General features: G+C 49.9%; 1 protein-coding gene across 1 annotated transcript in view; it reads right to left on the bottom strand.

Moving 5' to 3' along the window:
• Positions 1–10419: 10419 nt before the first annotated feature.
• Positions 10420–16741, bottom strand: part of COL9A2 (collagen type IX alpha 2 chain) — a 40185-nt gene continuing 33863 nt past the window's right edge. The window contains exons 26-32 of the mRNA XM_008167131.4: positions 16419–16463; positions 15575–15607; positions 14417–14563; positions 12911–12965; positions 12628–12816; positions 12009–12086; positions 10420–11323 (exon numbers count right to left, since the gene is read on the bottom strand). Coding sequence (XP_008165353.2) covers positions 11118–11323; positions 12009–12086; positions 12628–12816; positions 12911–12965; positions 14417–14563; positions 15575–15607; positions 16419–16463 — 753 coding nt within the window. The 3' untranslated portion in view covers positions 10420–11117. The remainder of the gene's footprint in view (positions 11324–12008; positions 12087–12627; positions 12817–12910; positions 12966–14416; positions 14564–15574; positions 15608–16418; positions 16464–16741) is intronic.

Below are 16741 nucleotides of genomic sequence, written 5' to 3'. Positions count from 1 at the left end.
CTTCTGGCAAACAGAGGCTAGGGACACCATCCCTGCCCATCCTGGCTAATAGCTAGCATGTGGTGATCATTAATATTAAGAGGGCACTTTATTGATCTATCTAGCCCAGCTGCCTCCAACCCCCAAGACTACAGCAAAAGGTAAGCTCTCTTCACAATCCCCACCAACTCGACAATCACTTAGGGCCAGATTTTCAGAAATGCTGACCACCCTTCACTCCAATGACAGTCAGTCAATGGGGGATGGAAACAGCACCTTGGAAAACAGCTCCCCCTAGTCTATTGTGGAATGTCAGACATATAAAAGAAATTTTCCTTCCTGATCGTTATTAGCGCCGGGCCCTGAAGCATGAGATTTAATTGCCTCCATTGCAGCTGGCACAGCTATGAATGTTGTTCATGGTCACAACCTGCAGAAAAAAAAGCCATTTTTAAAATAAACACTTTTAAAAAAAATTGTGAACAATAATCTGAGGATAAAAATAAGCCAGTTGTATGGCTTCTCGGGTAATTAACTTAGTTCTCAGCCATTAATTTACATACCCAGAGTCCTCTGTTTAATATTCTAATTTGTGGTTAATCATCTATCAAGAGAGAACAAATGGTGATTAGCTCATTTTTACCTCCTTGAGGGCTAGGGAGGCAATTTGGTCCAATCAATGCATTAGCTTGCACAAGGAAACTTCATCTGAGCCCCTTGAATTATTCATGTCGTGATGGTGCCCATCTCACCACCCAAACACATCCTCCATCCTTCTGCACCCTCATTTCCAGCTAGGTTTCCCCACGCAGAGCCAGAAACACTCATCTTTTTGTTCACTGCAACACGAGCTGGATCAGCCCCTCCCAGTCCCTCCCTGTGCCCTCTGTCCACAGCCACCCGCATGCCCCTGGTCTGACAGGTTCTCACAGCCGGCCTTGTGCTGCTGTCAAAAGGGATCCGGAAGATCCTTGCAAGAAGGGAAATGTTCCCTGGGAGGAAAGGACGCCTTGCCAGGGGAGCTCAGCAGCTAGGCTTTGGCTAGGGTCTTGTGTAGCCTGAGCCTGGAAAATCTGGCCCTAAAAATCGTCCTAGAAACAGCAGCATCATTGTGTCAAATCATTAACTCAAGAATAGTGCCTCAACATATCAGCTTCTCTAGTGCTTATCAGCGTATCAGCTCTCTGCCCTAGTGCTTATGCAGTTGTCTTCTTCCCTCCAAAGCAAAAGGCCCAGGAAGTGCTCTCTGCCACACAAAGTAGGGTGACCAGATGTTTTGATTTTATAGGGACAGTCCCGATTTTGGGGTTTTTTTTCTTATATAGACTCTTTTTACCATCCTCCCCTCTCCCTCCCACTCCTGTCCCAATTTTTCACACTTGCTATCTGGTCACCGTAACGCAAAGTGATGCCAGACTCTCAGTACTTCCTCAGTCCCCTCTGTTGCTGTGCCTGGTGCCTTTGAGATGAGGTGTCCAGCCAAGATCCTGATTCACAATGAACTTTGTCTACTAAAGGCAATCATCATAAAAGCAAGGAGTAAACCCAGTGTCCTGGCTAAATGTCTGTTAGGCAAAATGTATTTACTCTGATTCAGTTCCCAGCGCAGGTTCAATCTGGTATGATATTCTCTCTCCTCCCCGCCACCCGCTTTCATGTCCCATCCTAGCTGTTGGGTAGCATTGCTTTGTACTGTTTATAATAGGTGCCACACTCCACTCCAGAAGTGGCTGCATATTACTGGTTATTGGAGTACATATACATCTATACCTATTCTTTACCTACTGTACCTAATATGGGGACTTGGAAGGGTGAATTAACATTTGTACACCAGTTGGGGCTTGCCGTTCTAGGTCCAACAATTGTAATGTCCTGTCTCTGGCCAATAGTTGATGTTTCAAGGAAGGGAAAGACCCATAATGCACCTGGCTAGTTTAGTTCTTGCATGCTCGGATGCTATGGTGATGGTTCCGCTAGAAGACCAGACCGAAGTTAAGTTGGGAGCAAACGACTGTTCTGCAGGGACGGCAACAAAGCATGAGCCCCCTTCGACCTTTCCCCACATCTGCACTGAGCTGAGCAAAGTCTGGCCCTGTATATTTACAACATTGATCAGAAAGGCCAAAGTCCTGGGGTGGTTTGTTTTTTTAAAAGTTGTTCTAAAGCTCCCACTAAAACTTCAGTGACTGTTAGACCTTTAAACAACAACCCCCCACCCCTCCAGGAAAGGCAGCAAAGGATGATTAGGGAAGGGAACCCACATGCAAAGTGCCAAAAGTTGCTCTTCAAACATGGAGTGGTCCCTCCTCCACCCGCGGTGATATCCGGAACATTGGGAGACGCTCCTGACCAAAGGGATGAAGGGCGGTGTCACAGACCGATGACGCCCGCAGATTTCTTGGCACCTTGAGAGCTCCGTTGATATCAGCATCTCGTCCCCACCGCCATGGCATTTGCAAACTAAACGATCCCAGTTTCTAAATTCTCACTTGGAATTGCAAATACTATGATTGGAACTCGATTCTCCCCCACCCTAGACACCCCCAGCTGACTGACAAGGAGGTTCTGTAAACCCTCAATGTGCCTTGTCTTTTAATGAGCACGTCTTTGACTACAGTGGGAGATGCTGGTGGAGATTTAAAGGGCAAGATTGCTCAAGATCCCATGGTCCTTCCAGCAATATCACAGACCCCTTCCTTACTGCACAGGGCGAGAGATTCACAAAGAACGGCACACATCTCCTTAGTGTTACGGCTACAGCTGGTCCCATGTGTTCATCAAAGCTGTTCAACATGTAACACAGCTTTTACAAACAGCTTTGGGAGGGTGGGGAGAGATTTCTGTACATAACAAAAAAATCAATTTTGGCAAAACCCAAAAAGCTTTAAGAAAAAAAAATGTGTTTCCCTACCCAGCCCTATTTGAGAGCCCACTTCTCCCACCCCAGCTTGCTCATTGTCTCTACCAGCAGAGCTGTCTTGGCTTTTAGATTGGGAGCTCTTAGGGGCAGGGGCTGTCCTGTACTATCTATTTGTATAGTGCTGAATCCACTGGGAGGCAGTGTTGGCTAGAGCACTGGTCTGGGACTCAGGAGACCTGGGTTCTATTCCCAGCTGTGCCACTGGCCTGCTGGGTGACCTTGGGCAAGTCACTTCTCTCTGTGCCTCAGTTTCCCCAAGTGTAAAACAGGGATAAGGATACTCTCCTTCTTTGTAAAGTGCTTTGAAATGTGCTATGGAATAGCTAGATCTTATTATTACTGCAATAACAGGTTAAATAGGGCCAAAACCACTTAGGCTTCTGTTCTTGACCCGCAACGTGTTACTGAAGCCCCAGAGGTTTTCCCCACTGAAATAACCCCCCTCTTCCCTTTATGCTCGTTTGCTCTTATTGTGCAGGAGGGAGCATGGTATTAATATGGATCCTGGTACCTCTCCTACGCAAGGGGCACCTTGCTGACAGCTAGTCATGTTACCAGGAAGGATGACACCTCACAGAGCGAACCCTCCAGCCCCGGAATCAGCCCTCGCATAGTTATTGAGCTGACAATTTAAGTCACTTCTGATGTGGCTCAGAATCGGAGAAGGGTTGATATTATTTTAAGAATTGCAGGGTTCACGTTTCTCAAAGCGAAGGCGGAAAACAGTTCTCCAGAGCGTGTGGAAAAAAAAAAACCCAACAAGCGGAAAGAACGTTTCCCAGTTTAACTTTGGGGATGTCTGTCTCCACGCACCGCAGCATCCAGAGAATTGTCCAAGAAAAGCTTCCTCGCCACCCTACATCCCGGCCTCTATTGTAACAAATCTGTGGCCAGAGGCTACAGCTGTTTGTCTCTACATAGCCCCTTGGGCCACGTGAGCTAATGGAGAGACTCCGTTAGCGGTTAAGAGACCCTGGGTCACATGCAAATCATGGCACACAGCCCAGTGGTTTTGATTGTATCCAGTACAAGGCAGTGACGTACTGCATCAGAGCCCCCCTGGCTCCTGCCTCTGCTAAGTCCACAGAGTCACTCTGAGTTTATTCACAGTCTTGTTCCCACCACTGTTTCATCGTATACAGTTGGGCCTTCACCATCTGCAGGCAAGAGGGAGGGAAAAGCTACCTCCCTGCTTCCACTCCCTGCCTTTTCCCTTTCTTTCTGCTCCCCACTGGCTTCCTTCCCCTGAGCCCCACACTAATTAGGGGGCAGCTCTCGCTGCCTCCCCAATTAGGGACAGGTTATCTCCAGCCAGCTCTAATCTATCCCCCTAAATGGGAGCTGGCGTGACAGAGGGCTGAATCAGCAACGCTTTGCCCAGCACCTCGTCCCACGTACACACACAAAAACACTTACATGCCCTGCTTTCCCCGCAAAAAATCAAACCAACCAGCACCCTAGGCCTGAGGCTGTCGCCTAGTACCTTGTGGGGGCATTTACATTAGAGCAAAGAGCACAAGATGGACCAGTCTGATTTGGTAGCGTTTTGGCACACCCAAAGTTGATGGGTGAATCCAGTCAAGTGGGTCTAGGCACACCCAAAATCTAGGTCCCAACTTTGAGCCGTAACTCTCTAAACTTGGGCAACTCATCCGTTGTCTCTCACCCACCATCCCCGCTGGGATACAAAGATTAATATTCCTAACCGTTTATTCTAACTGTCCATTTTTATTAAGGAGCAGGCTGAAAACATTAGGATAGATCTCTTTTGATTTGTCCAAAAGCCAAGACAACAAGCATTTGACAGGCCCATTTCTTAACCTCCTCATAACAATGATTTATTATTATTTGGGGCAAAGCTTGGACGCCATCCAACCCTTTCAACTCCACAGAAATATTCCGATTTCAATCTCTCTCCTCTCTTTAATGGCATCCAATCTTCTATTTGTTTGATGAATATTTATGAGGTCTCTGATGAAGAAGACAGATTTGATCTGATTTGCGACTCGGTGGAGGCTCACCGAGTCCAGACCCTAATTAGTATTCAGGCTGCTTAATTTCTTGATTAAATTTTGTCTTACAAATAAAATATTTAAAATTAACTTCCACCTTTCATATAAAAAGGGAGAGTCCTATTAAAGTTGGATGATTGGAAATAATACGGGCTGGGGAGGCAGTTTGTGAAAGGCTCTTGGAAGCGGGTCAGTGATTTGAAATGGAAACGTAATTAATTTAGTTGAGGAGAAGCCTTCGCAGAGCCTGGGGAAGATGGATCCAGGCTAAACTGAGATGAAGGAACTTGTGGGGGAGACACGCTGCTCTGATGCGCACATTGGGCAGGGGGCGGGAACCCCACTCTGTACTCCTCTGGGCATGGTATGCAACTGCGACAGGAGCGAGAGCTTTTGGGATGGCGTGTGCTGATGAGACGTGTTTTGATTATTCACTCCCACACCCTCTTCCTTCCTGTTCCCATCCATCAGCTGAGCTTATTAGTAACTCTTAGCATTCTCTCCAGCGACCTGCATCTGAGGATCTCAGAGCACTTTGTGACCCTTCGTTCATCCCCTCACCACCTATGAACGGGAGGTGGGAGGAGTGTGAGCATTTAGTCACTATATAGAGGCCAAACACACCCCTTCTATACTCATCCCCACACACCTGGGTCTCTTTGCAAGCCTCCTATCCGCATTCTGACATGCGGCGTGGGAAGTAGCAGTTCTGAGTTTATGCCCCAGCCCATAATTAAACATGCAATTTGTCCTTCCCCTCCAAAACAGTCTGACACCCCTGCTCTGCGTGACTCACGCGTTACATAATGACTTCCGGGGGAGGCACCACATTCGGAAAGGAGAATTTCGTTGGACATGCTCTGTGGGGAGAGGGTCTAAGCTCCTGGGCATGGATCAGAACGGTTTTAGCTGCCTTTCAAAGGGGACCGTGCGTCTTTATGCGTGACCTCTACAACTTCTCTGGATTTGTAACCTTGACAAGTTTAACCGCACTTTACGAATAAAAAGAAATATTGATTTTTAGTTTCCTTGCAGCCCCAGACCTTCCATTGCAGAGTTTTCATCGGACCATGTCAATAGCGAGAGACAGCGGCAGGTCTGCTTAGAGTCATGGGTCCCTTTTTTAACTATTAAAAGATCAGTAGCTTTCTCCAGCATTGCCAAGAGTTTTCCAGCTCTCCTCACTGAAAGAGGGCTCAGCTGAACAGTACCCAGCGGTTTTCCCACAGCAATTCCACCCTGTTCAATCCAGCTGCTCCTTAGGGAGAGAAGCAGGTCTTGGACACTAAGAAATGAGGGTCTCAGGTAGGATGACCAGATGTCCCAATTTTATAGGGACAGTCCCAATTTTGGGGTCTTTTTCTTATATAGGATCCTATTACCCCCCACCCCCTGTCCTGATTTTTCATACTTGCTGTCTTGTCACTCTAGTCTCAGATCTCCCATTCCAATGCCCCTTTGCCCCACTCTGGCAGTACAAAGGGGTCTTAGAGTGGGCAGAAGTTACTTTAATGCCACTTTATGCTGCCACTGCGGTATAAAGAGGTCTCTGTGCAACTGAGAGTTCAAGGCAAAAATCCCAGCTGGCCAAGGTACCTCACCATGAATAGACTTGCTGGGAACTCTTTACCCCCCAACTCTTCATGTGAAATCAGTGCTCATAACTGTGCTTCTCTGGCAATCCTGCAACTGGTTCTTCCCTCTCCAGTTCTGCTGCCTCCTATCTGCCTGTGAGGTAGGGTTAGGAGATGTTTAAAGGTCCCTCCTAGTAGAGGAGATTGGCCCTCACCAACCAAACGAGAGAGTCCTTACCTTTCAGCACTCCAGGCACAAGCCAGGATAGCCCCACCACCCTGCCCGAGGCAGAGCAGATCCTTAAGACAGTTGGTGCAGGGTTCTCCTGCTCGGTCGTTCCTTCCCCAGGACTGTAGCCCAGTCAGCACAGGGGATGGAGGGGGGTTCTTCCCACCCCTGCTGGAACTGGCTCTGGTCAAAAAGGAAACATTTTTTTCCTCCAAAGAATTTTATGGAAAAACCCTCTCTTTTCAGTAAAAGTGTTTTAAAGATTTCCTCCCAGCCCTAAGCCTCAGTCCTGTGACCCCTAAAGAATACAAGTGGCCAACTGCAGGCCTCACTCCCACACCAAGTCATGATATTTGGTGTTCTTCTCAAAGCCCAGGCTGCTGAAGTCAGGGGATTACCTGAAAGTCTCTGCTCTCTTTTAAAGAAAAGGTAAATTCCTAGCCCTCCTGGATGCAGCAGGAAGCTTGAAAACATGACCTGAATGCAGCCTGAAGGCTCAGAAACTAAATAAAATGAGCCCACAATAGCTCTTTCTTTTCAAGCTCAGGATTTTTGAATGCTTGGAATCAACAACACTATACACCCCTGCGCTACACCAGACCTTTTGCCACCAGACTCTGTTGCAAACCCCACTATCAGCCACTTGCAGGATTTGAACCCAGGCACTCCCCTCGCAGAAAACAGCCACACAAGCTACAGGAATAATTCTGTTGGATAGCAACACCAGAAGGTCTTTATCTTATAAGTGAGTGCACATACCTGCAGGCACTTACTCAAGATCACACAATAGCTCAGTGGCCAAGTGTGAACTAGAACGCAGGTCTCTTAATCCCCAATCCAGTGCCCCATCAACTAAGTCACCCAGTCGCTTTCAAGAGAGCTTTCAGCTTTAAAGCTCACCCTCGAAGGCTTCATTCCCTGAGGGGTGTCACGCCCCAACCAAGGCCCAGGCAACATTTACGTCCCACAAGGCTTGAATGGAACAGGGCCTCAGTTTGGCCCCTTTGCAGGGCCGAGGCAGCTATGTGGTGCTGCAACAAGAGAAGGGGAGTGTGTCTGGGGTGGGCTGGGGGCAGAGCCATCACTCCACCCTGCCCCTAAGGCTTCAGCTGTTGGGGAGCCCTGAGCACCCCTATAGACAGGCATCTGCTAGGGGGCATGCACCTTCTCCCGCCCCAGAGATATTATGCTTGTTCCTGTCTTTCTCCCTGTCTCCCAGCGCAGTTCCCTAAGCAGGAGCCTAGATCTACATCTACTCAAAGATCATCCCCAGGTTTGCCTTGGGTAACTGGCTGTCACCCTGGCTACCTGTGGTGTCCCCTCTATTCCTGCTAGGTAATAGCTCTGCCTGTGTGTGTAGCTAATCACTTAGCTGGAGACAGAGACTGTAGATATACGTGCAATGAAATTATAGCCTTTGCTGTCTCCTGACACTAGCACTGGCCTCCCACACACAGCCCCAGAGGCAAATTCTTCTTGCTCATATTTTTTTAACCAAAGACTGGTGCAGGATGAGTCTCTGGAGAGTCCGGTCTACAGCCGTGCGACAGTTCACTGTCCCATCAGCATACCTTCTCCCTGCCCACCTCCTGCGTGGGGCGAGAGGGGAGTCCAGGGTCTCGGCTCACTCAGTCCCTGGCCTCTGCTCAGATTGCTGCAGCGTGGGTGGGGGAAGGGGAAAGGAAAGTAGGTCTAGTGGGTGTTTTGTGCGACATGGGCACCCGTCCACAGGGGACTGGACTGAGACCCGACAACCTCCTCTCACTGAGCAGCTGCACATAGCAAGAGACTTTCCATCACCATCAGCCTGTGCTGGATTTGGACCAGGGAACCTACAAAGGAAGCGCTCCATGTCACCTCAGCAGCCTGCCGATCTCCCCTCTCTACACCCTGTTCTCCTTGCTTTACGCTTCCCCTCCAGGCTGAGCCATGAAGCAATTAAAGCCCCCCCTTCTCCCCTGCATTGGGCCAAGGCAGAGACAGCTACAAAAGGCCAGCACTGCCCCCTGGTGGCTGTGAGCTAGGCTAACCAGGCCAAAGAAGTGCTGATGTCCCTCCCAGGTGCTCATTCAGGCCCCGAAGCTGAGGTCGTTTTAACACCAGGATGCCCCGGGTGCGAGGAGGCAGATTGCAGGATGTGATGAGCTATGTTGTTCTGCGGCGGGTGTACTGCCAGCATTGGGTCTCCCTGTGCACAACATTGCCACCTGTCACCTACAATATTCCCCCGACAGGCTCACTTGCCCGCATCTGCCTGTCAGTCATTGGCAGCCTGATCCTTTGAAGGGGCCTGGTTGATGCTTCTACCATAGACAGAACAGCTGATGGGAACCAGGGGCACATGCAGATACCCCCAAACTTTGGGAAAAGTCTGGATTCGCACTCTGTGCTTTGGGTTCGTGACTAATGAAAGCAGGGAGCCAGAGGGACATGCGTACAAACGGTGTGTATAAAACACTCCCGGACTGTGCTGAGTGTAGCATCGCATGTACCAGCCACATCCCTCAGGGCTCTAGAGGGTTAAATAATGGAAGACACCGGCTTTGAGAGGGAGAATGTACGGCTGCTCCATGTATGGATATAACTTGTTTTTCTTTTAGTTTAGAGCCGTCATTGTCAAGTGCTGAAGGGATGGCTGGTCTGGTGCCTGCAGCACTGGCATGGGCTCTGAGAGACAGGGGTTGAGCTTTGGCTCTGCTACAAGATCTTTGTGTGACCTTGGGCAAATCACTTAATCTCTCAGTGCCCTGGTCCCCTATCTGTCCATTTAAGCTAACAATGCTTCCTGACCTCCCAGCGGGGTTGTGGGATTAAATCCATTGATGCTGAAGAGCTGTGAATGGGGGCCAGATAAACTCCTAGACAGGGTAAGAAGGAAGTGACAATTGATTTCAATGGGAGTTAGGTGCTTAAATACTTTGGCAGATCTGGGCCCTGCGCCTTAATTATTTTTTTAAGGGAGCAAGACCAGTGATTGAATGGGTCGTGGTGACTGCACAACCCTTTCTCTGCTAGAGATGATCCCTGCAGCTGAGGGACAGTGGTGGCGCAGTGTGAACGGAGCATGCCCGGCTGATGCCAAGACTCTCTAGTTGCTCTGGATGAAGGGAGGACTTTAGTCTCCAGGGGTCTGTCACCAGCCCAAGAATCAACTTGATAACGGGGAAAATTAGGACTAGAAACAAAAATAATTAAAACTTCTGCCCATCTAAATCCAACAAAAAATAATTCCACCAGTTACCTTTATTTTGTGGACAGCTGTGCAAGTTTATTACAGTCTAACACACAGGGTATCAAATGTAAACAGTATTGCCACTTGGAATTTGAGACTCTTTTGGGTCAGCACCTTGGACAGCTCCTGAAACTCAATTCAACTCCTCTCTCTCTCTCTCTCTCTCACACACACACACACACACACACACACACACTTTCCTTTGGTGAGATGCTGGACAGGGCTACTCCAGCCCCAAGAAAAGCCACACTTTCTCCCCAACACTTTCTCGCCAACACACACAAAATAAATAACTCTTGTTAATGAAGTTAATCAAGAGGCTGGAATAATTTCAACAGGGAGGGTATTTAACCTTATAGGCAACCACCACAAACAATAATAAAATAACAGCAATAACAATACAATTGTGTTTTGTTTTGTTTAAAAACCAGACCAACAAACCCCTATTTTGTTCAAAGAAATCAACGCATTGATTAAGTTCATTAACGTTCCATCTTGATTTTATTGTCCATTTGTTTTGGAAAAGTTGGTCTTTTTTATTCATTCTTATTTATAAAACAATCCTATTTTACAAAAGATTTACAGCTCGGGGCGCGCCTGACACTGATCTGGTGATTCAGTTAAATATTAAACCACAATTATTTTGTCTCTTAAAAATAGCACCAAAAAAGGGCACACACAACAATAAACCCTCCACCCCTCCAAATAGAACATCAAAGAATAAGAGAATATTAATAAAAGGCAATTTATTTACTTTAGAAGGGTGTGGAAAGTGGGGAAAATCAGAATGAGGTAATTAATCGACCCTAACACTAAGTACAAAATATTGGAGTAAACCACCCCTTCGCCCCCACTCCTTTGTTCCTCTGGATTTTTCCCCTGCCACAATCCAAGGTATTTGAGCATATATAATTAAATCCCCATCGGTGCCTTTTTGTCCCCTTGTTTGGGTTTTCTCAGGTTGGCCAAGTGCGGTCTTCATACCAGAAGTGCGTGGATGGTTTTGATACCCAAGCATATAGGCGTATCATCAATCTTGTTTTCATGTGTTTAGAGTTCCCCATTTCTTTGGTTCCCAGCCCCGGCCTGGCCATGTCTTGATGGTGCATTGCCAGCTTGGTCTATAAAAGTTCCCGTTTTAATTTTCCCCAAGGATGCTGGCACATGTCACTCAGTACGAGGGTCCCTTGATGGTGCCTGGTTCGGTCAGGCGCCCTGAGGTAAATGCAGAGGCTCCTAAGCAGGCGGCCAGCTCGCAGAATCCAGGAAGACCAGCAGGCCCAGGTAAACCAGGTCGGCCTGCTTCTCCAGGGACTCCAGGGGACCCTCGCTCTCCGTCTTTGCCATTGATGGCATGTCCAGGAATGCCAGGGAGACCTAGAATGAGAGGAAACGCTCAGTGTCCAGTGGTGTATATTCCAGGACAGGTCCCTCTCATCTGACTCAAGAGCCCACTGAAGTCAATGGAAAGCTTCTCACTGGGCTTCGGATTGGGCCGCACGTGTGGAAATTGCCCAGTTCTTCCCAGGCAGGGTAAAATTAACTCCCACGGAAATCAATGAATTTCCTGCAGGGGGGAAAGTCAGGCCCTGGGACTCTCTCACTTGTCAGGGGATCGTTAGCCATAAACATCAAGTGACATTTTAAGCAACCAAGTATCTTGGCATCTTCCCATTGGAGGCCTCACGGGTTCCTCTATCTGAGCCCTACCCTGAGCAAGAAGACAATGTCTGCTGAGCTGGGAGGACGGGCAGTTACTGGCTGGTGTCACTAGGCTGGTCAGGACCGGGGTTCATCCAGAGTTGTGTGAGGGGGGCCTGAGGATGGGAATAGTAGAGGGGACTGTGGTACATTGGCAGAGCTGTTGGGGGCCCAGGACTGGGATAACAGGAGGTCAGGATGGAGGGGCATTGGCAGAGAGGCATGAGGGGAGTCCAGGACCAGAACAGCTGGGGATGTCACTGATCAGGACTGAGAATGTGTTTATGCCACAGGGAGTGTGTACTCTTAACCTGCTCCCAAACATCGGAATAGCGGTGTCAGATTTCGGCAACGAGCCTACCTGGGATACCTGGTGGTCCCGGCATACCCTGATGTCCACGCCCAACCTCGCCACGCTCTCCTTTCTCCCCTCGTTTCCCTGCGTGAAAAAAGGGGGAGATTTGTCGTGACTGCAGCGTAAAAGTGATGGCTTAATGCGTCCAAGGAGAGGACCTGGGGGGTACCCTGGCAGGCAGCTATTGTGCAGGGCCAGAAGAGAACTCAGTGACGATGTTGCCAAGAAGGAAGAGGAGAAGGAGGAGAAATCAGCCCAGGAGTGTGTGTGTTTGTCCCAAGGGAGTCTACACAGAGACAGCAAAATAAAATCCAGAGTCCAGCTAGTAGAATATACAGGGGTCGTCTGGGGGAAAAAATGGTTTTGAAAATCCCATCGTGTGACTAAGCTGACCAATCAAAAATGTCCATTGGGGATTATATAAACAAAATACAACCTGTGGGGGGGGGGGGGAATGAAAAGTGTTTTAGCAAAAAAAAATCAATTTTGGGGGGAAAATGGCCAATGTTTTATTTGCAATGGCAGTTTCTAATCAGGAGAGGAGGGGGCATGAAGAGGGCGGCCCCTTCCCTCTGATCCCCAATGATTCCCCGTCTCCAGGCAGCAGGGCCAGTGTCTCACTCACCTTTGGGTCCGGTATTGCCGATCTGCCCCGGGGCTCCTAAAATGCCTGGGATGCCGCGCGGTCCAGCGTGCCCATGCGGGCCTTGTTCACCAGGTGATCCAGGGAGCCCTGGGGGGCCGGGCGGCCCCATCACGCCTGCTCCTCCCAGTGCTGCTCTCTTGGCGCTCACTGCCAGCTCTGCCAGCTGCTCTGGAAGGCAGATGCGGGGAGCATTGTGGTGGGGGGCTCAGCTGGGGTTCCCCACATCAGGGTGAGAGGGGGTGGGGCCCCTGCATCTACTCACCTTGCAGCATCTTCAAGACCACGTCAACAATATGCTGGTCCCCAGCATCCCGGCCCTGAAAGCAGGAGAGAGGAGAGACGCTCAGAGATTCGGCTGCCTGCTAAACAGAGACTAACGCTCTTTCCCAGCTGCTCGCTGCAGGGCCAGCCCCACCCTCCCTGGCAATACGAGTTCAGTTGCACTGCATGGGGCGTCCCATTGGCTAGACTGCCCCCACGAACTCAATCGAGAGGGGTGCTACCATTCTGGAGCCTGGGAATCCAGCAGCCACTGGACGGATCATCTCACCTAGCAGTATTCTAAAGCAGGGCTTCTCCAACTGGGGCCTACAGGGACTTCCCAGGCCATCCCTGACCCCCATAGGTTCAGCTGTAGGGAACTCGTGTGTGTTCAGGGTTTGGGTGGGGTGCTGCAATGGCATGCCCGGAGATGCAGTAGCTGGCAAACCAGCCAAGTGTCCTACACACGAACATGCCGTGTGCTGGCTACGGATAGAACCGAACACACCTATTGGTGGGGAATATTGCGCTGTGGAAACCTGGCCCCAGGCCACTATCACTGCCCCTTGAATGACTTGCTGCTAGCTAGGGAGCGGGAGGTCTCTATCTGGGGGTCACAAGCAGGTGTCGGGACCATGACCACCCCGTCCATCTCATGCTGCTGAATGGGAGGGAGATCCCATGGTGGAAATGCGGGACGTGATATGGAAAAGCCGGAGAAGCCCTAAGCTGCGGGGCAAGACTCAGATCCGCCAGCTCCGTCCAACCTGCAGGCTGAGGATTTGTTGTTGCTGATTTTTTTTCTTCATCGCTTAAGACGCACTTCAGCCCTATAGTGAGGACTTAGGGAGTGCACAGATGTCGGGGTGAAGCACCCAGAGCAACAATACACAGCCAGTTTGAAGGTGCTCTGAACATGTGCACGTGGGAGGGAGGGGGAAACGCATCCCTTGTTTAACCCTATTGACTAGGCGTGTGCCCCAGAAAGCACCTTCTATCCTCTGTCCAAAGGGACCCATACTATCCATAACCGCTGCAAGTATTACCAGCAGCAAGTTTTAACCCGCTGCCGATGGAAAGAGGACGCCTCAAGTCAAACAGCAGCTGAACCTTTGGCACAAGCTCACATTTTCAGATGGAAGCACAACTCCCCAGCCCTCCCGCAGTCACTCCTTCCACAGAAAACCCGCATTGGCTCAAGTGACATGATCTCTCTGCAGTAACCCAATGATTCAGCCAGTTGGGCCTATCTCTGCAGTGCTCCGTATTGGCCAGCAGAGGGCACTGTTGCCCAAATCCTATTAAAGATACCTACCTGCCTGGCTCCTACCGATTAGGACTCTCCAGCCTGTACCATCTCCCCACCCACCAACAACAACCTCTTCAACCCCATCCCCACCAGGAGACCAGAGGGTTAATCTCAGTGATGTCCCTATGGATTTAAGGCACCTTTCACCCTGGGACAGGCAGGGGGCCCAGCCAGGATATGGGAGAGGGAGTTACTCACCGACACGCCCTGCTGCCCGGGCATTCCTGGCACACCGCGTTCTCCGTTGAGCCCTCGAGGGCCTGGGGGGCCTGGGTAACCTCTCACGCCAGGTGACCCTGCGTCCCCAGTGGGGCCAGTAAAGCCAGGCTCACCGTGGACACCTTGCTGTGATGCACACAGAGAGAGAGGGTCAGCAACAGGATAATCTGAGGCCAATTGGTCTGGACGCTAACGATGGAGCGATGATCCTAAACGTCAGCACTTTGGGGGAATCCAAATTTGATAGCTGGATGTACAACGGGCTGGCCCAAAAACCTGGATCTGACTGTTGGGGGCATTTGGATCCCGTTCTGAATATAGTGGCTGAGGTCTCTCTCTCGCTAGAGGAAACATATTCACGCTCCCACCAGAGAGCAAAACACACAGGACTTGGGTCCAGTCCTCAGCTGGTGTCAATCCCTGAAGCTTCATTGAGTTCCACAGAGTTATGCCCATTCACATCAGCTGAGGATCGGGCCTTATATTCTTTAAAACAGCTGGTTTCATGAAATCAGGTGTCTAGGCTTATTCTTCTCCTGTCCCTGCGAATCTACAGCTCCCAAGAAGTGCTGGGATCCCTGGAGCAGGATGTCTTCTGTGTGTCCACATGAGAGACACAGCGATAGACACGCTTCTCCCAAGCCAACCTCTGCTAACATGTTTCTCAACCCTGACCCAAAGGGACCCAACCTGGAGCTCAGACTCCATCGCCCCATTCAGCCCTTGGCCTCTCTGCTGAAGCTTCCAGCAAGGAGGTTTATTGGTGGCAATGGTGCTTTATGCAACGCAGGCATCTCTCCAGTGGGATCTGGACATCAACTGCCCATGGCTCTTTCAGCTTCATAGGCTGGTGATGTGGGATGGCCCTGCACTGGGATCATCCACAGACCACTTAGAAGCTTGACCCATGGAACCGAAACAGGATCATGACATGCTGAGTCCATCCTGGTTCCTCGTAATTGTCCAGTTTTCTGAATCTCTTAGAACAATTACAGAGAGAGAAGAGTTCCTGCCTGACCCCCACCAACCCCCACAGACTCCATCCAGTGATCGAATGAGTCACCAAGGGCTATCCGGAGGGAAAGCTGAGAGCAGAGGGGCAGCGAGTTGTTAACTCCTAAATTCACAGTTACTCACCTGACCCTTTGGTCCTGGCTCGCCTGACTCCCCCTAGGAATAGAGGCGAAAGGGAATGTGATTGGTAGATACAGCCACGAGCCCTTGTGTTACCGCTCAGCACCCTCCCCTGGAAGATCACCGCATGAGAGTGTCGGGCTGAAAGCAACCTCGAGAAGTCATCAAGTCCAGCCCCTGCATTGAGGCAGGACGAGGTAAACCTGGACCTTCCCGAACAGGTGTTTGCCTAAGCTGTTCTCAAAAACCTCCAATGACGGGGATTCCACAACCTCCCTTGGACGCCTGTCCCAGAGCTTAGCTACCCTGAGAGTTGGAAAGTGGACAGCTCAGTGGTTTGAGCATTGGCCTGCTAAACCCAGGGTTGTGAGTTCAATCCTTGAGGGGGCCACTTAGGGAACTGGGGTAAAAATCTGTCTGGGGATTGGTCCTGCTTTGAGCAGGGGGTTGGACTAGATGACCTCCTGAGGTCCCTTCCAACCCTGATATTCTAATCCTGTCCTCCAAAGTGCTAGCAACCCCTCCCAGCTTGTTGCCGTCTGCAGAGTTTATAAGCCTACTCCCCACTCCATTATCCCAGTCATTAATGAGAATATTGACTAGTACCAGGGCAGCAACAGGGTCAGCACCTGCCCTGATCGTTGATGGATCCTCTAGATTTCAAGAGGAAGCCTCCAGAAATGCTGTCATGCAGCCAATGGGGCCAATGTAACATCAGGACGCTGCACTCTGGTGTAGCAATGTGTGCTGTGGCATGGCTCAGTAACGTTGGAGCAGTATGATGGCATGACACACACACACACACATCCACAGGCCAGGAGGAAGCCTTGTGCAGAGAGTACCTTACCTTCTCCCCCTTCTCCCCAGGAAGGCCTTCCACACCAGGGTCTCCCTAGAGGGAAAGAAAACCGAGTCAGTCAATGCGATTTGTCCCCCTCTACCTCCCACCCTGGGGAGAACAATTTCAGTCATGCATCCAGGGCCATCTTTTCAGCTTAACCTAGTCTCCGGCGTGAGGCCTGCAATTTTGCCTTTCCAATCATTTGCAGATGCTCTAGGTTATTGAATTGGGCAATATTTGTGGATACAATCAAGTCGCTGGAGATCAAAAATACCTACATTATATTTAATAATTTGCTGGGCTCATAAAATGAGCAACAAACCAGAGGC

This window comes from Chrysemys picta, chromosome 23, assembly GCF_011386835.1.
Source record: "Chrysemys picta bellii isolate R12L10 chromosome 23, ASM1138683v2, whole genome shotgun sequence".
Taxonomy (NCBI): domain Eukaryota; kingdom Metazoa; phylum Chordata; order Testudines; family Emydidae; genus Chrysemys; species Chrysemys picta.
The sequence above is the reverse complement of the archived record's forward strand: the minus strand, read 5'-3'. Positions and strand labels throughout refer to the sequence as shown.